Source organism: Falco punctatus, assembly GCF_963210335.1.
Source record: "Falco punctatus genome assembly, chromosome: 11".
Taxonomy (NCBI): domain Eukaryota; kingdom Metazoa; phylum Chordata; class Aves; order Falconiformes; family Falconidae; genus Falco; species Falco punctatus.
This window is the reverse complement of record NC_137591.1, coordinates 29,040,363-29,064,901: the sequence shown is the minus strand read 5'-3', so window position 1 is coordinate 29,064,901 and position 24,539 is coordinate 29,040,363. Positions and strand designations below refer to the sequence as shown.

The 24,539-nt window shown below is 47.7% G+C and overlaps 1 protein-coding gene across 1 annotated transcript in view; it reads left to right on the top strand.

Moving 5' to 3' along the window:
- TDRD5 (tudor domain containing 5) overlaps positions 1-22,847 on the top strand; it is a 44,714-nt gene extending 21,867 nt beyond the window's left edge. The window contains exons 4-15 of the mRNA XM_080407484.1: positions 1,861-2,099; positions 3,095-3,499; positions 4,315-4,433; positions 7,204-7,424; positions 8,339-8,545; positions 10,138-10,204; positions 11,124-11,324; positions 12,519-12,680; positions 14,587-14,733; positions 15,256-15,312; positions 17,172-17,388; positions 18,208-22,847. Coding sequence (XP_080263610.1) covers positions 1,889-2,099; positions 3,095-3,499; positions 4,315-4,433; positions 7,204-7,424; positions 8,339-8,545; positions 10,138-10,204; positions 11,124-11,324; positions 12,519-12,680; positions 14,587-14,733; positions 15,256-15,312; positions 17,172-17,388; positions 18,208-18,407 — 2,214 coding nt within the window. The 5' untranslated portion in view covers positions 1,861-1,888 and the 3' untranslated portion in view covers positions 18,408-22,847. The remainder of the gene's footprint in view (positions 1-1,860; positions 2,100-3,094; positions 3,500-4,314; positions 4,434-7,203; positions 7,425-8,338; positions 8,546-10,137; positions 10,205-11,123; positions 11,325-12,518; positions 12,681-14,586; positions 14,734-15,255; positions 15,313-17,171; positions 17,389-18,207) is intronic.
- The last annotated feature ends 1,692 nt before the right edge of the window (positions 22,848-24,539 follow it).

Genomic DNA, 24,539 nt, shown 5'->3' with positions numbered 1-24,539 from the left:
AGGGATGCCTGGTCTCTGGTGTGGAGGAGCGACTGAGGGAGCCAGGAAGCTCCCTGGGGAGGTGCTGCTCTTGTTTTTTCATGGATTCCTGTTTTATTGGAGACTTGTGGCCTGCCCGCAGTCAGGATATTGCAGGCAGGGAGGGCAGGAGCACCAGCTCCCTGCTTTCTCTGCTCTGTCATGCTGAGTGCCTTGTCAGCAGGTCACTGCAGAAGGGAGGGATGGAGAGGCTAGTGGCAGAGAAAAGCTGGGTGAAGATGAGGTATATTTAACAGTCATACAGTGTTTGTATTTGCTTTGAAAGTGCTCCAGAACCCTTTTTCGCTTTGTGTTTATCATTTGGCCAAGGTGAAGCAGGGGAAGCTGGTCTCCAGCTGCCAAAGGGCCTGTGGCATTTTAAGCAGCAGCTCGGATCTGGTTTTGGCCGGGCAGCATGGATGCTGGTGGATTTCTTGTCAAAAGCACCATGGCATATTTAACACCCACAAACCTGCAGCTCTCTTAGTTTGTCTGATATTTAATTTGACCAGCAGATCCCAACTCCCCTGTCCCTAGGGGATGTTTTTGGCCGCTACCTCAGGACAAGAGCAATACTTTGAAAGCACGTGCTGATGGTTTGCAATCTTTACCATCCCAAAATCCACTGCCTTGCCCCCCTTGCCACACTGAAACGTGTGGAAATCACCCACACTATTGAGCACGTTTCTCCAGTGTCTGTGAACCCTTAGGAAATGGCCATCACAACCCAGTTTACCACATGCTTTGGCCTTGGGAAAGTCACTCGGTGTCTCCACTGTGGATTTTCCTCTCAGATGGAACTCAAAACCACAAGACTATTCTTAATAACGTTGGCATTTGGGTTTAAACATTGCTACCTCAAATCGGTCCTTTGTTTTTTTTGTCCCACGGCTCTTCCACGACGCTCTAACTTTGGCTGCTGGAAGGGAAAACATCCCTAACACTTTTACTGAGGAGAAGGCAGAGGCGGCAGCTCCGGGGCCCCCTCAGCGGCCCGGCCCGCCCCGGCGGAGGGCGCTGGGAGACCCGCGGCCGCCGCCGCCACAGTGGCCCCCTGCCGCGGCGGGAGGGGAGGGGGGAGGGCGGGTGGAGCGGCCCCGCCCTCGCGCTCGGGAAAGGCGGGAAAGGCGGCGCGCAGGCGCGGTGGGGCTGCCGGGGCGGGATGGCGGGGTGCGTGAGGGCGGCGGCGGCCCGCGGGGGTCCCGGGCTGGGGGTGAGGGGTACGGGAGTCTCCTCGGGGGGTGGTGATCCTGCTGAGGCAGAGGTTTGGGTTTTTAGGGACGCAGGGATCCCTGTGAGGAGCAGTGAGCCTGTGGGGTTCCCTCAGGCAGCAGGGGTCTCCGTGGGGCGGTAGGGTGTGTGGAGGGCCCTCCCTGGGGCAGGGGTCTGGAGGCGCGCTGGGCTTTGGGGGTGCGGTGCTTGGAAGGGCTGTCACCCCACGGGGACAGGCAGCAAATGCAGGCTGAGTCGGCTGGGGACCAGGGGTGCTGGGGGGTGGCAGCTCGAGGGGTGCAGGCAAGGAAATACAGGGGCTGGTAGGCAGTAGCTGTGGTGAATGTGGCTTGCAGCCCAGCTAAGTGGTAAAAAGGCTTTTGCCTGTATTTGAGTAGCTGTGGTACTGAAATTTGGAAGTGAATGGACTCACGATTTGTTTTTAAAAAAGAGGACTGAAGCCCCAGCCTGCTGATACTGCAGCAGGAGTATCTGACAAGCAGTGGTTGGACCCTTGTGCAGCCCTCAGCTGCAGAAACATCTGATAAAGGTTAAGTCAAAATTAATGATGAGCTGAAATTTAAAAAAAAATTTTAAATTGTCTTTTGCTTGCTTTTGTCTCCCCTGTAGTGCGGACACTTCGAAGCAGGTGCAGCTTATGGAGTTGCTGAAGAAGGAGGTGAGATCACTGCTAGTGGCTGCCAAAGAGGGCTTAACCCCGAGGCAGCTGGAGCAGGAGTACATGGCCATGATTGGCAGACCTCTCCCTCTCCGTGACCTGGGCTTCCAATCCACCTTGGAGCTGGTGTCAAATATGCCTGAAGTTGTCAGAGTCTGTCCTTATGAGAAAGGCACTTTTATTCTCAAAGGTGAGGTTTTGTTTCCTTATAGATGGAGGAGTTGTTTGCAACCACATACTGGTATGAAGTGATGCCCCAAAACAGGATGTGCAGGATGAATTCCCGGAGCAGTTGGTCACATATCTCGTTATTCTTTTTCTCCTATAGCTCTGTTTAATTTCTTGTCTTTGATGTTTCTTCCTGTATTTTGATCTGCCTTTTAATGCTTTTCTGCTCTTTTGTCCTGAAGAATCACACAGGCTTCTAGTTATTTTTTGATGTTTTGCATTCAGAAACTACAGTAACGTTTCTTATGTGTACACTAGAAATGGTAAGCATCACTTTTCCTGTAAACACAGACTGCTGCAGGAGCCAAAAACAGGGAAGGGGCGCCTCAGGAAAGGCCGTAAATGTTTCCTTACCTGACCCCATGGGAGGTTCAGTCTGTATCAAAAAACCTAACGCTTTCCTTTTCTTTGGGGAGGAGCTATGGAAACAAATGACAGGTGCAAAGAGTTGATTAGGAGGGGTGAAATTGAGTGCTACAGTAGGACAAGAAAAAGTTGTTTTAAAGTGAGGAAAAGACCTGGGCTGCTCTCCAGAGAGACCTTGCCTGGGCAGGTGGGTGCCCTATAGTGAGTGTTTACTGTGATTCCAGCTGAGGGGAGCAATGTGCCATTTATTGTTTTACCAACAAAATGTGCAGCAGCTGGGTTTCCTCTTGTTGTCCTGTATCCAAGAATTTGACCTACCTTCCTACTTGGATCTGGATTTATAGGTATGAGGGTGGAAATTGATTGTTGGCTGTTAAAAATGGTTCAGGCCAGTTTGCAAAAGGAGAGGAAAACTTGTTGCCCGGCTGGAAATCAGCCACGATTTAACGTGATTGCTTTTGAAGGAGACACCTGCTTCTGAAAAGGGATGAGGGAGGGAAGCAGAAAGAAAGGGAAGGAGACTTGCCTGTGTAGAGCTTTTAATGATTTGTTGTTTCAGTAGTGTAACAACTTTATTTCTTTTTGTTCTAGCCATTGCAGATGAGACCACCAAAGCGATTGCCAGACTGGTTGCCAGACAGAGGAAAAGTGGTAGGGCACGGAAGAGTGTTGCTGCGAGGGCACATGCTGCTTCTCCCTGTAATAAACCACAGAGTTTCCCTCAGAGGGGCAGAGCTCCTGTCCTGCCAGCAAGAGTGAAAGCTGAGCTGCAGGATCTGCTGAGTTCCTCACCGCTTTTACTCTTGGACTTTGATAAGGCCTTCTTCAGACGCTTTGGCCGGGCATTCCAGTACACACAATATGGATTTTTATCCATGTTTGATGTCCTCAGAAGTGTGTCTGATATCATTGTGGTTGAACAGACAAGAGCAGGTTCCTTGCTGACCCTGAAGAAGTACCTGGCAAGTGAGAAAGAGAAAGAAGAGGTACCGCAAGGTGAGGCGGTGTGTTATTTAACTGTGTTCCTGAGTGTGTTGTTAAGCATGTAGCTCTCGCAAGCACGATGGCCAAGCAGCTGTGTTTCAAGTGAATGTCACTGTGCTTCCAGTTGCTGTAGTAGCCCCAGTTCCCCTAGGTTTTGGCACAGAAGGGTGGTGGGGTGCTGCAGAAGCAGCTGTCACAAGGCAGTTGTGTTGGTAACAGAGAGCTTAACTGGAAGTTTTCTGCAGGTTGCCGCCATTTTTTGGTGTGAGGTGAAAGAAGGGACGTTTAGCTTGTTCAGAGTATGGACTTCTTGAATGTGTGTGTGTGTGTGACTGGAATTTCTAGTAATTCTAGAAAAATGTCTGTTCTGCAGGCTGCTAAAGCCTTTCCAATGCACTTTTTGAGACTGAAGGTTTAGTCCTCGTCTGAACAGCACAGCTACGATGTTCCACAAAACAAAACAGAAGAGGCTGTGGACGTCCTCAGTGCTCCCTTAACGGGAGCTATGAGAGAAAGCAGAAAATCGCATACAGTTCCTGCCAAATTCCTGACTTTCCTGGGAGTTCATTTTAGCATCGTTCTAGCAATTAACCCTTAGCATGCTTACAAGAGCAAGTGTGTTTTGGTTTGGTTTCTTTTACTAATACAGTGAAGGAAGCCTCTCAAGTGAAACTGTGTGCCTGTGGTGGCTCTGAATGCTCCAAGAGATGAGGAAAACAGCACCAGTGCTTTCAGACTTTCATTTTCAGATGTCTTCTCTTTGTACTTAATATGTAATACTGCATTAGTCCAACAAAGAATTAACAGCCAGATTAATGTCTTTGCAGCAGTACCTGCAGTTGAGAAGCCCCCCAGCCAGGGGACAGAGAACTTCTGCCTGACAGCAGAAGAGAAGTCTGAGCCAGTGGAAACACAAGCGGTAGATTTGGGTGATGGCCTCAAACAAGTAAGCGGCTGGACAAGCAATCTGTAGCTTTTTCATGTCTTAATCCAGGGGTTAATATTTTTTTTCTTTTTTACTGCTTTTATTTGTGGTGTTGATGAACTGCTGCTTCCAAAAATTTTTGTAGCTGTTTTCAGATGAGTCTGGAGGTGACAGACTCATACTGACCTGGTATGTAGCTTTATATGCCATCCAAACTAGGTCTTTTTCTGGTCTCTTTCTGGTCTTGAGAACTATGTTGCACATCATCTGAGGTCAATTAGGTATAATCTTGCTCCCTGATAAGAGTGGTGATACATTTTGGTGTGCTTTCTTGAAACTGGACTTAAATAACTTAATCTGAGGCTAGATGTGTGGAAATTTCCCCTGCTGCAGTAGTCAGGGCTTGAGTGTCTAGCAGAGCTGGGCAGTGGTTCTCAGAAACCTTAATTCCTGCAGTCTCAGCTCTGCTGTTTGGTTGGACTTTGAAAATTTTGATTTTGTTTGTTTAGCACTGTATTTTTAGAAAGGGATGGAGAAGAACAGTACAGAGGCTCTGAACTGCCAAACTGGATTGGGAGAATTTTTTGTCCCCCCTCCTTTTTTTTTTTTTTTTTTTTTTTCTTTTGAGCATCTTTAGGCCTTCTTGGGAAAATCCTCCTACTGAGAGTTATTCCCTCTGCCAAGCTTGTCTCGTGGCTGTATGCAACTGCACAGTTGGAGCACATAGGTAGGGAAAAGGTCCTAGGAATTCTTCCTGACTTTGGTGTTTTGTGTACTAATGAACTTGGAAGCCTGGGATTACAAGCTGGGCTTTGCATGGCACTTCATAAAACATACCCTTTAGAGATTTTGGGCAGGCTGTTCTGATCCTTGAAAGAAAAATTTGGTTTTGGTGTGATGAAGTCCACAGGGAATTCCCCTAGATTAAACTTGTGGGAAGGATGAGAAAGGGGGAATATGGTCCAGGTAGCCCCAGATACTTGTTCTTGCTTATCACAGAGGAAGCCTGTTTAAAGGTCCTTGCAGGGTAAGTCTTGGAGGGTGTTTGTACAACTAGTGTTTGTCATGAAACACCAAGTTTACCATTTTATTTTAAAAATGCTCTAAAGAGGAGGAAAGCAGGTTGGAATGTGTTAGTTTGGGTATACGGTGAACACTTTTTCGTAAGGATGCCGCAAGGTGGAGGGGAAAGATGCAAACTGATCGTTACTCTGCTGCAAGGTATCCAAGTATCCGGTTACGAGAGACTAATAGTGGAATTGTTATGAGGGAAAAGGGCTGAGTCAGTCTCCTCGGCCCTGAGAAGGGTGAAGTATATAGAGCTGCTGCTCTCAGCAGCTTTTTCTCATTGCCCTGAGCAGAGGAAAGGATGTCAGCCACACCATCTGACAGCTGCCAGTTCAGCTTAGGGCGAGGAGTTAGCCAGTCTTGTAAGCCATACCTCTTGTAAGCCTAGTTTTATAGTGTGTTCTCTTGGTTTATCCTTTTGTTGCTGCTTTTGTGAACATGTTTTTAAGTAGATGTCTGCTATGTCTTTCAAAGAAATGTCACTTGTCACCACCAGTGTTTGAGCTATATGATACAGATCATTTGTGCCCTTAACAGTCTGATATGAAGAGCATTCTCAGGGCAAAACTGGCCCTTAGAAATGCTGCTATTCACAGGCAATTCTTAGAGGAAATCCATGAAACACAAGGGGGTTTTAGAGGTGATGCTGCTGCTCAGGCAAGAACTCCCTCGGTTGCTTTTTAACTCAAAAATATTAACTCCACTGTTTAACTCAATATTTTAGTCAAAATTTTTAACTCAGAAAAAAAAAATCCAAGGGCATTAGCCCTTGCTCAGTCTGTGGAAGGAGAGACTCTTCTGTGCTGGTTTTAAAGACAGTTAAAAGAGCCAGTATTGCAAAACCCCATTGTTTGTGGTTGAATTTAGCCATATAAACAACAGGGGTGTGCTGGCAGACAAACTTCCCATACATTGCCTGGTGTCTAATACAGTGATAACTTGTAGCATATTCATGATGAGTAAAACTGAAACAATTTTGAGTTCTGATCATTGAAGGAGCGCTGGGGTTTGGCACAAAAGAAAGCTCTTGAGGCAGTGAAGGTAGCTGATGTCTGATTAAGGTTCCCATCCACACTAGTTCAAGAGAAATAATGGTTTTAGTAGTTAAAGAATAATGCAAAATTATTCTTTTGTATAATTTGTGTAGAGTGAGAAAATAACAGAATTTGTAGGGTTTGTTTGTGTTTATCCTTGGGGAAATAGCTCTAGTGTGAAAGTGAGATGTATTTGTGCCTTCTGTCACTTTTGAAACATTTTCAGATTAAGAGTTTTGTTGGTTCAGTCATGTACCCTTTCATGGTCGTGGAACATAGAAACAGCATCTTTTGGGTAAAATCCAACAAACAGGTGGGTTGGGTTTGGTTTGGGTTTTTATGGTGCGGGTTTTTGTTTTGTTTTAGCCATAGCCATTCAATACGTTTGTCTAAATGTGTGACAAGGCTTCAATTCCTCTCCTTTATTCCTTGCAAGAATACGAGCAAGGTATTTTGGTTGTACCCCTCTTCACACTGGAGGGAAGGAAGAGAGAGCATGAAAATGAAGGCTGCTATCACAGGGAAAGTTTTAATCCAAGTTTGCCAGTTTGTTGGGATTCTCTGATAATCAGTAATTCACAGGTCCCCAGGAGAGCAGAACATTTTTTTACCTTAATGGAAAGGCCAGTTATGTGTATTCAGTGCATGACAAGACATGTGAGTGCCACCTTCCTCTTATCCCTTTGTAGCTTCAAGATTTGGAGCAGTCCCTGCTAGACAAGTTGATAATGACTCCAGAAATCCCTCCAGATGCTGTTCAGGACAAAAGCCTTTGCAGTTTACCACCACTGGAGAGAAGGTGCTTGGTGGGAGTCTCTGTGGAATTCATCATCTCTCCTAGCCAATTCTACATCCACATCTGCAGCAGGGAAACATCTGATAAACTGCAGGATATGATGTTTGAGATGAGGTGCGGACGTGCTGTGCTGATTCACTACTACTATGCACTCTGTGTGTGTTTGTGCTGAGGGAGCAGGGCACCCAGCTGTTAGTGATGGTCACTGCTGGCTTGATTACTTGAAATGGAGATGCCAGTGCTGTACTGAAACACATAGTCGTAATGCTTACCTGTTCCTTTTAACTACCAAGCAGTAAGTACGGTTAATAGCAATTCATGGTAGTTTGGCTGTGTCCTAGACAGTCCTAAACTTTAACAGCCTGGAAGGATTATGGAGAGGAACTTATTAGCGTTCCTTTGCACCTCTGTATTGTCTGTGCTATTGTTGCTAATGTGCTCAGTTAAGGCTTTTACTTCCATCTCCAGTGCTTTCCAAAAAGCACAGGTACTAGGCCTTTGTCATACCTATATTTGAAAGCAAAACCCCATCAGTGTCTATGTCAGTTACATTATGCATTTGGGGTACTATTCCACCACAACAGTTCTGCAGTTGCTGTTAATTGTGTGCCAGAGTAATTGCTTGATGTCTGTGGGGCACATGTAAGTGATTGCAGACTCTGTATACAGATCCTGTGTGTGTGAGTCAGTACTCCAGAACCTGGTTTAAAGAAGTACCGACATGTCAAGGTAATGTTAAAAATTAATGACTAGAAAGACTGTCTTTAGTCTCTGATTAATCCCCATTAATTATCTTTTTGTGTGACCCCAAGAATATAATTCAAACTTTAAAAGTTTGGGTTGGCATTTTTTATGGTCATTTCAGTTTAAGTGTCGCAGAACAGATATGTAAAGAATCCATTAAAACAATTCCTGAATAACAATACCATGGGAACTTTGAGAAATCAGGAGCTATACGAAGCCCTGTATATTTTGTGTTCATCTCCTGCATCCTACCAAGCACAGTTTCTCTTTATGGTCTTTTGCAGACAGTGTTACTCAAATAAACTTGTTTCTGATCGTTATATCATGCCTGAATCTTCAGTACAACCTGGACAGCTTTGCTGCGTAACTGACTCAGAATGGTGGTACCGTGTTGTCATCCACTGTGTAGTCAATGATAAAGAAGTAGAGGTGTTCTACCCAGATTATGGAAACCTCAAAATTGTCCAAAAGTCTCGGCTGAGATTCCTCAAGTAAGTAAATTACACATAGGTGACAATTGCAGAATGGGTGAGGGTGGAAGAGACCTCTGGAGGTCATCCTGTCCAACCTCCCTCCCAGAGCAGACTGCCCAGGACCATGTCGAGACAGGTTTTGAATGTCTCCAAGGGTGGAGACTGCAGCCTCTCTGGCCAACCTGTCCCACTGCTTGGTCACCCTCATGGTAAAAACTCTGCTTTCCAACTGGTCAGCCCCTAGCATATCATGGTGCATGGTGGTGTTCCTCCCCAAGTGCAAGTCTTTGTTGAACTTCATGAGGCTCCTGTCTGCCCATTTCTCTGTCCTGTTGAGGTCCCTCTGAATGGTGGTGTGACCCTCTGGTGTATCGGTCACTCCTCCCAGTTTTGTATCATCAGCAGTGTTGCTGAGGGTAGACTTTTCCCCCATCATCCAGATTGTTAATGAAGATGTTGAACAATATTGGATGCAGCATTGACTAGGTGGGGTACACCACTAGTTCGTGGCCTCCAACTAGACTGATCACAACCACTGATCACTCTCTGGGCCTGGCCCTTCAGTCAGTTCTCTGTCTACCTCCCTGTTTATTCATCCAGCCCATACTTCATTAGCTTCTCTGTGAGATCTTGCAGGACACAGTGCCAAAAGCCTGACAGAAGTCAGGGTCAACAATAGCCACTGCTCTCCCCTCACCTACCAAGCCAGTTGTGTCATTGTAGAAGGCAGTCAGGCTGGTTAAGCATGACTTCACCTTGGTGAATCCATGCTGGCTACTCCCAGTCACCTTCTTGTCCTTCGTGGGCCTGGAAACGGTTCCCAGGATTAGTTCTCCTTCCCAGCGATCAAGATGAGGCTGGCTGGCCTGTCTTTCTTCAGAAAGATATCTCAGCATGTAGTTTCCCAGAAAGGATCTTTGGTTTTATTTCGTAATGGTGCCTTGCAGGCATTTCCTTGCTTACATGCTAATGCTTGAAGTGACGTTTAAGACCTGCTTTGCTGATCGCTCTGGGCCCTTTGCTCATCAACCTTGTCTATCATTCCCTCACAGGGACTCTGGTCTAAATCCTTTCTTATTGCTGCCGTCGCTCCTCAGTGTTTCCTCTTTCTGCTACTTTGGGGCAAGCTCCATGACCCTTCCTGGGTTCTGTGAATGGATGTAGGCATCCTGAATAAACATTAGTCCAGGTGGGATGTGTTTGCAGTGTCAAAGGTAGTTGTTCTCTGCAATTCAGTACCTTTTCCATATTTGCTTCTTCCCCCTCATTTGCCTCTTTTTATGCCTGGCCATTTGCATTCTTTGGTTCAAAAGTCATTGTACTCTGTCCATGACTTTGTAATCATGAGGGGTTTTGATGGGAAGGTGCTTGGGCAAAGGAAGGCTTAAGTTGTTGCTGCTGGTTTTGCTGTGCCCAATCTCTGGCTACGGAGTGTTTTCAAAAGCTGCTGTTTGGTTTCAGTCATAAGTACAAAATCCAATATGTGTGCCTGTGTTCTAAGCTGATTTTAAAACCCAGAAGAGGAGGAAGTTCTGCTCTTCTGCCTGGTTTTGCCTTTTTTAATTTTCTTTTTCTTTCTTTAATGGTGATGGCTTTGTTTTGTATTGTAGGTGGTGCTACCTGAAGTTCCCTGCTCAGGCAATCCCATGTTCCTTGGCATGGGTAAAGCCCGTGGAGGTATGTGTTCACATGCAGTTTCATTTATTGACATATATATGAGAGCTATAAAGTAGAGGTTGTTTTTTTTCTCCTGATAAAGAGCAAACATTTGGATTAATTCAGGTTCTATTGATGTTTACAGCAGAGTTGCTGCTGTTAATGTTCAGCAGAGGATGACTGCTTAAGACTCTATCTCTGCAAATGATTTCCCTTCTACTGTTTTCCTTATGATCGGAGTATTCTTGCTTGTATTGCTGCACAAACTTGTTTCTTCCCCTGCCAGTAGTTTTCCAGAGTCCTTCTGAAGCCTTGGTAGCTCCAGCTCTCTGATCTAAAAAAATTCTTCAGTGACAGAGCTTTAAGTGAGATGGTTTGATGCAACAGTGTAGACAAAGAATTATAGAAGTCGTAAGAAAGTTCCTCTGTGCTGGGAAACCTCTTGGTCAAGAAGCCTGAGAAATACAGTCTCTGAAGTAAGGCATGTGAGCAGAGTTGCTGCTTCTGTGTTTTAAAGACATTATTTTAAAAGTTATTTCCACAGTTTTTTGAGGGTTAAAGAATCACAGTTTTCATTGCAATGAGGCTTAGCAGCTCCTTAAAAACTTCTGACACTTTTAACATTTATAATCATATGATTCCAGGAATTAAAAACAAAACCCAAATAACTGTGTTTTAGGCAATTGTGATAAAATCACTGGTGAATGCCATCGAACCATGTTTGGAAAAAGGTATTTAGGGTGAAAGGGGGGCTTTTGGGGCTTTGGGTAGTTAGATTTCATTCTGTGCTGCGAAGCCTGTCTGCCTAACTGCTGTATTTGTCTCCCTAGCCTAATAGACATAGCTTAATTGCCTTTCTGACAAATGCCCACAAGGGAAAGTCGCAGGCGGTGGATGTTGGTCTGTTTATAGGAACTTTACCTTCCTGCTTCTTCTGCAGGGTACATGGTCCAGTGCAGCAACTCTGCTATTCAAGGAGCTGTGTAGCTCCAAGCTTCTTGTGGGCATTGTGGATGAGTATGTGAATGGCATTTTGTATCTCTTCCTGTGTGACACGTCCACCGAAGAGGATGTCTACTTCCACTGTGTCTTGCAGGATGGGGGATGCGCTCATGTCTGCGGAGAGAACGTCCTTTCGCAGGTCAGGAGGAAGGAGTGTGCTGCTGAAAGGGAGGACAGGGAAAGGATCGATTGGGCACGTGTAATAGGAAGATCTTTAGCTTGAAGCAAGTAGTTTTGTGAAAAGCAATAGTAGTATTCCCTGCTTTCCTGTAACTTACTGGTTTGTGACTGCATCCCACAGTGTCTGACTCTATGGTGAGAGCTGGCTTTTTTGTAAGGTGGAATCTGATGATGCAGCAGAGATGTTCTGGTTTAGTAGAATGAATTATTTTCATCCTTAGCTTGCTAGTATTACAGATTCATCGGGAGCTGACACACAGCTTGTATAAATAACATGAAAAAGTAAAATAGCTATGGATGTTCTGAGCATAAGGCCAAACTGAGCTGGAATTGAGAGGCTGTTAAGAGGTGTGTCAGTTACTTCACTACCCATTGTTAATTCAGCCAGTTTTGTTAGTCATAAGTTGAGGCCCCAGATTCATCCAAACAATTAATGGGAGCAAGTTGATTAGGTTTTATTGTCTGCCCCTGCCGCTATGTAGCACTACTTTAAGTCAGTTGAGTGAGGAACAGGATAGTTGAATAAATTATTTTGGCCTTGTCTGCCCTAGGCATTGAGGATTGGTTTTGCCGTTAACAAACTGAATTATGGAAATGGTCTTGGTTTAAAAAGTCTCTTACTTTGCCAATGAAAAGTACAACGTAACCATGGTAGATTGCACGTTGTGCCTTGGACAGACATTCAAGTTGTAAGCCAGCGCAGAGAGCATTTACGATTTAGGCCCATCTGTGTTATTATCTGAATGTCTCGGCTCAGTTTCAGTAAGAACCACATGGATATGAAAACCCTTAGAAAGGTACTGCCATGATATTGTATCTCAGCAGAAAGTCAGGCTTTACAGCCTGGAGCTTGTATCTTGTTTTATTCAATAGATGCAGAATGCATGTTTTGGCAGGATTAGATCCTAGGGTTGTATTTTTGGGTGTGTCCAATTTTGGGAGGAGGAGGGTATTGCTGAGTTACTTTGTTGCTGGAGGGAGAGGAGTTGGTTTTATGGTTAAGACAATTCCCGCCAGCATTTGCACCTAACTTGTGGGTGGTGTGCTTCCTCATAAACCTTACTAGGAATTTCCTGAATCCTTTTCATTCTTTGTGGTAGTTACAACATGGTTTTCTTGACTGTACTGGGTGGGTTTTTTTGTTTGTTCCTAGGGGTTCGAGGAACTGAATCCTTCGGCCTTGTACGTTCAGCCCAGTGGAAAGCAGGAGAATGCTGAACCGGTGGACCCAGACATTTGCTTGCAGCAGGAATCTCTAGCTGCAGATAGTGAAATAGCAACCTCAGCGCTGGGTGGGGATGAACTGTGTGACCAGGTGGGAGTTCAGCTGTGGTGTAGCTATCATTCAGTGAGATTGGCTCCAGGGGTCAGTAGACATGTAATGGTTTAGTCCTGTGCAGGTTTTTTGTGGAGTTGGGTTTTTTTTGAAGACTTGTTTTTCACTTCTTTAAAAAGCAAGAGGAACCACGATATAAAAAGTGTGCACCATAAAAGCATCTCTAGCTGCTTGTCCTCTGATCCCTTTGCAGGCTTCAGGGAGTCTGTGCTCAGTGATTTCTGTAACCTCCCTCATGCACCATAATTTTTCAGTTGGAGAGAGAATGGACTCTGAGAACTTAGACCAGTACCAGATGCTCTAGATCAGTTTGATGTAGCACTTTCATGTTTTGCACCCCCAGGAGCCAAGAAGTGGTTTGTTTTCCCTCTCACATCTCGGGTTTGGCAAAGGATGTGTAATAACTCAGGGTATCATTTCAATGTGGGAAAAGACCAGAAGAACTAGTGGTATATTATTTCCATTAAAGGTCTTGCTTATTCTAAACTTACCTGAAAGTAAGCGATTTGCAATCCTGGTTGTTGCAGGGGGTTAGGCTGCTGTATACAACTACGGCTTGTTACCTTAAAACCCAGGTCTTAAGGGCAAACTAATGTGATACTGTTAGAAACGCCAGGAACACTTGTCTACTCTCTCGCTCTACTTTTCTGTGTTATTTAAATGGTAGTATTTTAATGACACACTTTACTACAGGGGCCAAAGCACCTCTCAAGTAAGTGTCAGCTGTTGAAGTGTTCAGCAGTGGGCCTGCTCTGAGGCTGCTTTTCTGACATTTCTCTGAAATAAAAGCTAGTGCGATGTTCGTAGGCTGTAAAGCAGTCATTTTACCTAGGTTTTGTTTTAGCCAACTGCAATTCTGTGCTAGAGAAGCTCTAAATAAGCTGTATATCTTGGATATTAATGTCTGTGCACTGTTGATACATCATCTGAACTGAAGGACGCAAACCAGCAGCTTTAGGTATGTGGAAGAAATTAGTGTGACGAAGACTGCAAATCTGAGTTTACTGTGATTTATTTTTTTTAATGGAAAAAATCTGGAGAGTACCCTAACTAGTTAACTGTAGCAAGATCCATTTCTGTAAATGTCAGATGTAGCTGGTGATTGGGAGACTAGAGGAGTGTAAATGCTTCCAGGTTTTCTTATGTCTGATTTCAAGAGTCTTATTAGAATCCTTTTCCAGAAACCACGGTCCTGTAGATCTCATTGTGTAAGACTAAATGTTTCCTTCTCTGCTGTTCTGTTTAGCTGTCAAAAATGTTTCCTTCTCTTCCTGAGTGCATCACTAACATGAACATCGGTGACCGTTATGAAATGGCTCAAAGTGTTTTGAACTGGAATGAAATGTGTCTAATACAACACTTGTTACAGTTTAGCTAGCATTTCCTGGTAACTCCTTTTAAGCAGTGGTTAACTCCCTTTGCCTTGTCCAATCTTAGATTTGCCTAGTCAGGACTAACGACTTCCCCCCCCCTTAAGTGCAGAATGGCTGGACACTGTGTTGTATCAGCTCTGCTACATTAAGACACTTATCCATGGTAAAATTTCTTAAAGGCAGCAAGCAATAACCAGAAAATACTGCTTGAATAAAACTGTACTTCCCAAGTGATAAGTTTTACTGTGGAGGAGAGGAGTCAAAATCACAGTTAGTTTCTTGGTCACATTATTTCCTGTCCTTCCATGTTCTTTCTGTCCTTTCTACTTAGCCCAGACTTCTCCGGATAGAAATGTTAAAACTCTGAGCAGAACAGGAAAGCTCCTTGGCATTTCTCTCTCAGTTAATCTCCCAAGTGTTATCATCTGATGGCTCTGTAATTCACTCCAGTGTGTCCTGCTTTCTTCTATCCATGCTAGCTATACTTTTTCCTGGTTTGTCCATCTCCTTAGCAACTACACCTGTCTACTAAGAATGAAATATGGGATGTGTGGCCACTTTTGGATGAAGCGAGCATCCCAAGAACAGCAGACCAAGACCCTGAACTTGGACAGGAGGATACAAACAAAACTTCTACAGAGCTTATGGCAGTGGTTAAGGTAAGGGCATTTTTCTCAGCTATTGCTGTGAAGAGGAGTTGTTCTTGGTTTTAATTATTTGAATAACCATTTGATTGCTTTGACATATTTGGTTGTTTTTTTTTAAAGTGACTGGCAAAGAAAGAACTGGCTGTTAGCATGGACTCAGAGCTATACATTTTGCTCTTTCCTGTTTCTGGTGTTATTGGTGATTCACTAGGTCTTCACTGACACATCAAGGTGTTGTGGAAACAAGACTGAGCACTTTATAGATCAAACATGGCCCTTCTTCATTCCTCTACTTCCCCTGCATTTACAGTCCAGAGGGTTACTGGGAGTTATTGTGGGGCTGCTCTGGGCCATGCAGAGTCTTCCTCTTCCCGAGTTAGGAGGGTGTGTTTGGAAGGGCTGCGGTTTAGGCTGTGCTTTGAGGCATTGTGTGGTGCTGGTGTTGTGAGATTGCTTCTTAAGTAGTGGTTAATGATGAGTCTAGCAGGGCCTGCAGCGTGGCATTTTGCAAACACTGTGCTCTGGGTTCAGCAGGGAGCCAGTATCACTCAGGATTTGTTGAGACCCAGAAGGCAGTGCAGAGCTGGAAATGTGAGTATGCCTTTCTAGAGTTACAGTTTCTCTTGCTTATTACAAGAGTTATACAGTTAACTCTTTCTAGAAGGATGAGGGGGAAGTTGGTTCTCAGATAGTCTAGAGCAGCACTGGAAGAATCAGTGTGTCTGAGGGATGTTACCTGAAAGGGGTGGAGAGAAAGTAAGCTGGGAAAAGGGACTTTGAGAGAGTGGGCGAAGAGGAAAGATTCTGATAGCAAGTGCAGGGCTAAAGTACGATGAGATTAGATGAGATGGAAGCAAGTAGGTAGATAGCTATAGGGTCCTTGTGAGATGACTTAAATGCTCCCCTGCAAGTATTAAACTATGTGAGTTTCAAACCACCGGAGTTTCCTAGCTGGATCAGAAAAGTCTTGTGTCCCTGGCTGTGATCCCTGCTACAGTCTTTAGAAGAAGTGACAAGAATTTCTATTGAGGAAGGCTGTGGGATGAAAAAATAATCCTGCCTACAGCTGTCAGGGCGAGAAAAAAGGCACCAGTCAGCTAGTTATGAGGACAGACAGGAGGATTTCCTTTCTCTGATTCCTGCTCATCTCCTAACCTCAGGGTTTTGTGGCACTTGCAGCATCACTAAATGGTATTCCCTCCTTTTCAGTTTTCACTGCTCATGATTACCTTTTCAATGGTGGTGTTCTTAATTGTGTAAATGAGAAGGAAGAGTTGATACTGGATATCCGTTCTCATTTGCTTCTTCTGTAAACTGAACAGTCTCCTGTTATAATTCTTTCCATCCCAGCTTTTCCCAGTGCCAGCAGACGTTTTTATGTCCACCCTTGCACGCTGTCTGTTTCTGCTTTGTTCTGGAGTGGCAGTGACACTGCCTGTCTGCCAACAAGGATAGCGTGGGTGGCAAGAGGAGATAATCCTCTTCCAACCTTGTTCTTGTTCTTGTCCTAACATACCTAACACAGTATTTTTTTAATACTTGTTAGGCAGAGGTTTTCAGTGGAATGGTGGTATCAAGCTGAGTAGCTGGTTAATTAGACTCCAGTGATGCCTGTCAAATTCTGTCTTGGCATCCTGTCAGCACTGACTTTCTGCTGCCCAGCCACGTAGCTGTCCTCGCTGCTTCAGAAGTGCCTCATGGTTCCCTTGTGAGGGACAATTTAAACTGCTTAAATCTGCTTGTGTAAAACCAATTGGTTTGTTCTGGGCTAATCCTCTAAACACTCTCACAAATGGGTGAAGCACTTCTGGATGGTGATTCGCTCCTTCTGAAGATGGATGCCTTTCTTCTGCTGCCTGGACAACAGAAGAAACCTAGAGAGCAAGCACCTAATTTTTTAACAGCTACAGTTGGGCAAGGTGAATTGCTGCTTGTCTGTAGTTTCACAATTTTTCTCCTCCATACTGAGTTAACAAATACAAACATTGGCTTTAGTACAAACATAACCTGTCTGTGGCTGAGACATGGGTGATCATCCCTGAAACTTAAGTTTCATTTGTATTTTTAAGGAAAAATGCAGAGGGACTTCCTCTGACTCTGTTCCTGCTCCCTTGCAGAAACTCCCTCTGTCCCTCTCATCATTTTTTCAGCGTGGGGCTGCTGAGAGATGAGCCAGCTGTTAGTCTTTCCTAAGACATGGTGATTTGTATCTTGTAATAATGTCACTTTTCAGCTTGCTGTGCAGGAAAAGCTGCCCTTTGGCCAAGGTTGTGAATAACTAGTTTTTGGTTGTTTGGGGTTTTTTTCTTATATTGTTTTTTAAATCATCCAGTTGCTGACATTTCAGTTCTTTGTGAACTTTAAGAGATAATAAAGGTTAAGGCAGCTAATGAACAGAGGGAGTGTGCACTAATCATACCCTCTCCTGAGTTTTTTGAATACATTTGCAGGCACCTCATGTTCTTGGAGAGTCTTCACTGCCTGCTGTCTTATTCAAGTCAGTGGAAGACTTCTATACGGCCTTTATCTGCGCCAGACAACCAGCAGAAATGAGCCAAGATGACACAGATCAGATAGAAAGATTTTCCAATAAGGCCCAACTTCGTGAAGCTGTACATCCCTCTGTTCTGCTTATGGCAATGCCATTTATACTGGACAACCGTAACGGTACGAATAGATTTGTCAGTAAAAGTTAACACAGCAGCAGGCTGAGCAGTCTTTTACTGTGCTATGAGTTTTGCAGTCACTGTTGGCTGTCCTAAGACCGGTGCTGCTACTTTGCTAGAACAGATGAAAATGTTGGTGTTTCTTGGGATGGAGATGCAACAATAACAAATAGCTGGATGCAGTACATTGGTTTGACCTTTGTGCAGCAAAATGGGTTTCTAAATGCTTAGTGGGAACAAATGAATTGAAGATTATTTTTTTTTTGTCTTTTCAAGACTGCTGCTGCTTTCATGCAGAAGTCTTTGTTTCTCTGCTCCATAAGTTAGCCTGTGTTTATTTCATACTGAGAGTCTCTCCATCTCCCAACTGAAAGGGGCAAAAGCATTTTTTTAAATCTCATAAGGTCCCTGCGTGGGTGTCAGTCTTCCATCTTTCCAATGGTGAAAGTATTTACAACATCCATTCGAGAGCTGCTTGATTTACGAAGTAGATCAAGTGACTTGCCAAAGGCAGTGCCGGTTTGTGCCTTGGAACAGAGCTGTCTGCCGTCTGTCTGGAGTGGAGGCCCAGTTCTCCAGGCAGGGGCTACTCAATTCATGTCTGATTTGCCTGCCTCTGGGGAAATGGTGGTGAGCACTGGGAGGAGAGAGAGAGGGTCTTTCTTGGATTATACCATGCCAGGCTCATCAGATAGGTGTGCAGTAGAAAGTCCTCTTGCCATGACCTCGTGAAGCCTAGGCAAAAGGGTTTTTAAACTGGAGCTCTTAGAATTGCCAGTGTAGATACCGTCTTTCTTTTCTGTGTTCCCTCCTAATGCAGATGAAGAGAAAATGAAGAATAAAGACCTTCCCGGGAGTCTTGCAGTTGGCCTGTGTGCTGCCCGTGGGCTGTATGACCAAGGGCCGTCTTGGAAACTGTATGTCCCTCCTACCACGCTGTCTGCAGTGTTGGCAGCTGCACGCTTAGCCACTTCCAGTGACTACTTCCAGTGGCTCCCCAGCCTGAGAAAGAAGGTGTGAAAAGAGGGGAGAAGATGAAGCAGCTGCCAGGGAAGGTTGCCTCGAGCAGCAAAGGCCTTCTGTATGACCATACTGTCATTTTCTTTGTTCAGGAACATTTAATCCCTTGAAAAACCTAGTCTGACATCTTCTATAGATGTGCCCAGTACATGGGATGTTACTTTTACTTTCAGGAAAATATTTTGTTTTGTTGTACTGATTTATTGCTCCTTAATGTCATGGTTCAGGAAAACACCTGAGTGTCACATTGTGTTATATATCTTCTAAGTTTAGGAGAGGGAAACTGGCTACCTGTCCCTCCCTCCTTCAGTACTCGGTAAGTTTTGGTATTGGGTGGGGGAGATGGTTTTGGTTTTTAACACAGTGGATGCTCTACACACTCTGCTGTTAGGAGAGAGAGCTGGTTGTATCCCAGCTCAGGCCTCAATCCCTGGAAGCGCTGGTAACTTGCAAAATGAAACCTCCTTCCCCAAGAAGGTGCTCTGATTTGTTGGTGAATTAGGATGCCACATGTATGAAGTGTCAGGAATCCCATGTTACAGGTATTGAATTAAATAAATCTGTAAAGAATCCAGTGAGAGGAAGCTTGAAGCATGATGCTGGCCTTGTTTATGTAGCTCCTTGCTGTGGCAAGAAATCCTCTTGGGCTTAAGTCTAACGCAGAGAACAGCTGTGAAAGTACAAGTGTCCTGGTTGTGAGTGCTGGCATTCTGCTGGCTTGCTGGTGCCTAGACTGTTCCCTCGGATCTTTGGGGGCTTCGAGGGCCGCTCTGTGCCCACCTGCAAACGTGCCAGAGGTATGCTTCGCTGCAGGCCACCAAGAAAAGCTCAAGATAGCATTTAACATTAATACTGGACTGAATAAAAGCCCACCATAAGAAGTGTGATTGGACTAGGTCTTTAAAGCTCTCTTCCAACCCAAACCTTTCAGTGATTCTATGACTATTTTAATTTCAGCAATTAGGAGTGGGTTTGGATGTGAAAGGACTAGAAAACGGAGAGAGAGGGAGGAAGAAAATCTTGGGCTCTTTAGGAAATGACTACACGTTGCAGAGGCACAGAGATACGGAGCTGTGGCTCGAGCAGGGGCTGTACAACCCGCGGGGAGGCTCAGAGGGTGCCTGACTTCTCTGGTCACATGTGCAGGCCGGGGGTGGCACCGCACACATTTGTCACCTCACGTTGGGGTCAACTGGAACAGAACTGTGGCTGCTCAGAGCTGTCTGGGTGAGGCAGCGCTTCTCCCTGACGCCATCCCCTTTTGGTTTTGGGGAGGTGAGAACTGGGGCTGGGGTGGGGTGTCCCGAGGAGACCCCCCCCACGTCCTCCCTGCCTGTCCCCGGCTGCGGTGGGGGCCGATGGGCTGGAGGAGCAGTCACCCTGTCCCTGCTGCCGGGTCACTGCTAGGTGGCAGCCGAGGCCAGCTCTCGCCAGCTTGACTCCCTTCAGCCTAAAAATCCTCTTCGGGGGAGGGTGGGGGAGGTGAGGAGCTGAAGACCCTGCGGGGTGGGCAGCACCCTCCTGCTCGGCTGGGGCTGCCCCCTGCTCCCTGCCTGGGGCACGACAGGTCCCACGGCTGCAGGGAGGTGTAACGCGGGGGGGGGGGGCGGGCTTTTGGGGGTGGGCCCCACCGCTGCTTTTGGTGTGGGCTGTCCCAAGAAACTGGGGATGGGGAGATGCTGAGGGGTCTGGAAGTGGGGGTGTGTGGACACCAGGAGCTTACACGTGTGCAGAAGGGGAGCGGGCAAATTCGTGGGAGGGAGCCAGCAAGTGTGAGCGGTATCAAGGCGCCCGCTGTGACTTGGGAGCTCCCTAATCTGCCGGTTTCTGAAGGGAGGGAGCGTATTCTGGGCTGTTAGCACTGCGCATCGCCGTTCCTGCACGCTCTCCCTGGGTACCTGCCGGAGGTGGGGCACAGGGCTTTTCTGCCATCCCGTGTACCTTTTCTGATGCTTAACTGGTCAGGATAATTTTTTTTTTTTTCCTATGAATTTTTGCCATTCATGTGTCTGCAAGTGCTTGACTAGTTTTCCGCACCCTTTCGATCAAGACAAAGGCGTGTGAAGGACTGATCCTTAACCCTGAGCCTGGAGCCCCCCAGCACCTGAGGGACGGAAAACTACCCAGAGCTGCTCCCCTGCTCTGGGGTGACCTGGGCTGATCTTCCCAGCTGCATGGTGGCATCTCCCTTCCCAGAGCAGCTTGGATCACATTTTTCATGCCCAGCAGGTCCCTGTTTGTAGATTTTTGTTGCTTAAGGCAGTGGAAAAAGAGACAAGCACCTCAGGGACTGGAAAGTGATGCCGTGTTCCTGTCTGCGCGCCGGTGCTGAGCAGGAGGGGAGGAGAGGTGGCTGCGCCAGGCAGCAGGGTAAACCTGAGCGAACTGTGACGTTTGGAGGGGTCCAACCCCACAGAGGTGTCTGATGAAGAGGAGAAAGATGTTCCGCCCTGTGACAGTCCTGTCTCTGCAGGCGTTGAATCCCTCCTGGAGCGGCTGGGGGTCCCCCCAGGCCTCCTCGAGAAACATTTCCTTGGGGCACTGGGAGCCCTTTCACTGGAGTGCCCAGTGTGGGTGCCCCTCGGCCCTGGGTGGGCGTGCAGTGGCATCCCGCTCCTCCACAGGAGAGCAGCGTGGGGTGGAGCCGCTTTCCTCTCCATTGCCCCCAGTTTCCACCCTCCCCATAGCTATGGGGCAGTGGCTCTGCCAGCAGAGGTTATCGACTGGGAGTCCCCGTGAGAGAAGACCAAAATGTTTAGAGCAAATTAAAAATTGAAAGGCAACGCAGCTCTGCAGCTCTCCCTAAAAGCTGAGGTTAAGCAAAAAAAGAGCAAGGTGTGTGCTCCGGGGACTTGCTAATGGACTTGGGTGATGTGAGGGGTCTGGGGTCAGCCCTGCCAGGTGGATGGAGCCTGGGCAGCCGGCTCTCCCCGCTGCTGGGATGGTGGGAAGTGGGTGCTGGCATTTCAGTGGTGGGAACGTGGGGTCCCCTTGGCTGGGGTCATGCACGTGAGAATGGAGCCAGGCTGGACCAACTTGAAGGACCCTGGTGCCCCCAGGGTGTGGGAGGGACTGGAAAGGGTAGGGACTGGTGCCCTGGGCAAGGATTTTGTTTTGGGAGAGGAAGGTGGTTTCTGGAAGAGTTTATCAGGGTGTCTGAGCAGCTGCCTGGCCATGGCTGTAACCAGGTGCTCTGAGTTGTAAACGGGCTGGCAGAAAGCGTTTGGCTGGCGGGGAGGGGGCCAGGGGGTGACAGCTCGCTTTGGATGAGCCAAGCGCTGTGGAAGTGGCCCAACGCATCCCTGCGGTGTGCGGCCGGGCTTGGCAGGAGCTGGGGTGGGGTACCCGGGCTGTGTGCCGGGGACACACGGGGTCCCAGGCTGGCCCCTGTGGTGGCTGCTGTCGCTGCGGCTGGTGCTGTCTCAGCGTGGTTGAAATTTTCCAGATCGTTGCATCAGCCTGTCCCCTTCCCGTCCCGCTGTGCTTTTGGGATGACCCATGCTTTGCAAAGTGGGGTTCAATTCAGTAATTCATTTGGTCTTAAAAACCAAAATCGAGTGCTTCTGACCCAAAAAACCTTTGTCTTTTTATTTTTAGATGTTTTTTTCAGATGGAAATTGAATCTTTTCCTGGTTTGGGGAGGATAAAAGTGCACTCAACCCTGCATCAGACTGCTTCACTTGACCCACAAGTAAATGCTTTTCTTTCCTCTGACCTGGAAGGATTTATTTTTCTTTCCATTTGGCAAGAAAAAGGAAAAAGCCAATTCTCGGTACGGGTCACTGCAAAACAAGGTCTGGAGCTGGAGCTAGCTTTTCAGCCTGAGCACTGTGCCAAAACCCATCAGCTCTTCCCACCACTCCTGAGCACATGCACCGGTCCCTGGAGTGGCTCCCTTTTTCTTGCAGTAAAAAGTCCCACTTTGCTCTGCACTTTGCTGGGAGCAAACAACTACCAGGCAGGAGAACAGCCTCTGGGCTTCAGATGAGTGGAGATGAGGATGGTGCTTGTGTGTTGCTGGCTTTTTGGAGGGTGACTAAGCAGCCACCCCAATGATGGTTCACGCAAGCTAACTGCCACTTCATCTCTGCAAAAGCCTGTTTGGGGGAGATGCTGAGATATTCCTGCTTGCAGGAAGGAGGGTGGAAGGAGACCTGGGGCAGCAATGCTGCTGGAGCATCCCTCGGGTGGGCAATGGGTCAGTGCAGCCTTTTAGTATAACCAGGGGCTGTGCTCTGGGGTGGACGGGGCTCGGTGCTGGCCGCAAGGGTCTGTGCACACCCCCTCCCACAGAAATAGGGGCTGTGGGTGTCCACCTAAGCACCCACTCGCATCCAAATGAGGACTCCCGTCTCCTCCCCACCTTGGACCTGCTTGCTTGGGTGGTTTCCAGCACCAGTGGCACCGCTCCAAGCGCAGTGACCCAAAGGAGGGGCGGGGGGGGGGCTTGCAGGTACTGTTTGGTGCCTTGAGCTCACAGGCAGCAAGAGGAAGGGGCGAGCAGCGCGTGGCGTGGGCTGCTCTGCATCCAACATTTAGGGCAGTAGAAGTACCAGCCCACAGGGACCAGTTGGAATTGGGGCTGTTGCTGGTGAAACCCTTGCTGCTGGTGGGGAGAGACTGGCTCCTTTCCATCGGTGATGGGTTGGCAGGGCCAGCAAGGAGGACTTGGGGCGAGCAGCACTCCCCCAGCCCCTGCTGCCCTCACCCTGCCTGCTTGTGGGTTCTTCATCCCCTCCCCACTGCCAGGAGGTTTCTTTTCTGGTTCAGCTCTTCCAAAGCAGAAGCTGATTGCAGAGGGGTTGCGATCTCACTTGTGCTTTTAATCCCACTGCTGTCAAGCTCCATTAGGAGGTTTGGCATCATCTTGCTACCTCTGGGGCTGGGCCGCCGCTCGCCCAGCCTGAAATGAGGACAAGCCTGGGCTACACTGGAGCAGGCAGGGGCTGAGGAGGCAGGGATGGTCTAGGGGCCATGGCTGTCTGCACTGCTCTCCCCAACGCTTCCAGCTGCTGGGGGGGCTGCAAGCTGGTGTGAGACCAGCTCATCTTGGTGGCCTGGTCGCTTTGGGAGTGGGATGCAGAGGAGTTGGGATGGCACCAAGTGGCGTTCCCCGGGCATTGAGGGTGTTTGAAAACCTTTCGGGCACTGCAGCCTCAGCATGTGCTTTTCTCCACGCAAGGAGCGTGGCTGCGTTTCAGTAACCTGCTGGCGACCTCCCCCTGCTCCCATCGCAGCACATGTGGCTGTTCACGCTGCATGCAGCCGGGCATCCCTTCCCGTGCTGCCGCATGCAGCTCCCAGCGCCTCCCTGGGAGGTAAAACAGCCGGAGAAGGCACTTGCGGGATGGGGAGCTAATGGGCCAGAAACTGGGGCTGAGCATCCTTCCCAGTCTCGCAAAATGGGCTGCGCAGCTCGGCAGTGGGAGGTGAAGGTGCTGTCGCTCATCCCCCCTGTTGGCCACTGATGGTCTGTGAGCACCTCTGGGGGTTTCCAGGGGGCCAGAGCTCCAGGCTGCGGGGAGGCTGGGGGCTCCCCGAGGACCAGCCGGCTCATCGTCGCTCTTCTGAGCTTGCTCAACAGCAGTTTTGCAGCCCTGTCTGCCTGTGGGCTTGCAGCTATGTGGGAAGGAGTTGATGTATGACAAGAGCACGATGAAGGGCAGGGAAGATGTGAATACAGAGAGCCGGAGCCCTAAAGGTGCCTGGGGACTGGCCGGGTGGTTGTCAGAGTAACATCTCGGTGTTCCCGACCTCCCGGCCAGCTGTGCCTGAGGAGGGGAGAGCTGGGCTTGCCTGCCCGAGGCTCGGCAGGCTCTGCTGCGTTGAGTGTGACTGGAGGGTGACTCTGAGAGGCTTCTGGGCAGCCAGGGAGGAGAAAACCTGCCAGGGGCTGCCACCACAGTGGGGTCTTCATTGCTGTGTTGTGCTGGAGTGTAGGGGCGCTGATGCAGGTTGGGTCAGGGCAGCACCTCTGCACCCCCTGCCCCTTGCTGCTGGCTCCTGAGCTTTTCTCTGGCCAGCACACGAGCCTGGCTCTGTCCCCGTGGGTTTGCCACTGCTGTGTGGCATGGATGGCCCCTGGCTGATCTCCGGGAGGATCCTCCAACCAACCGTGGAGCTTGTGTTACC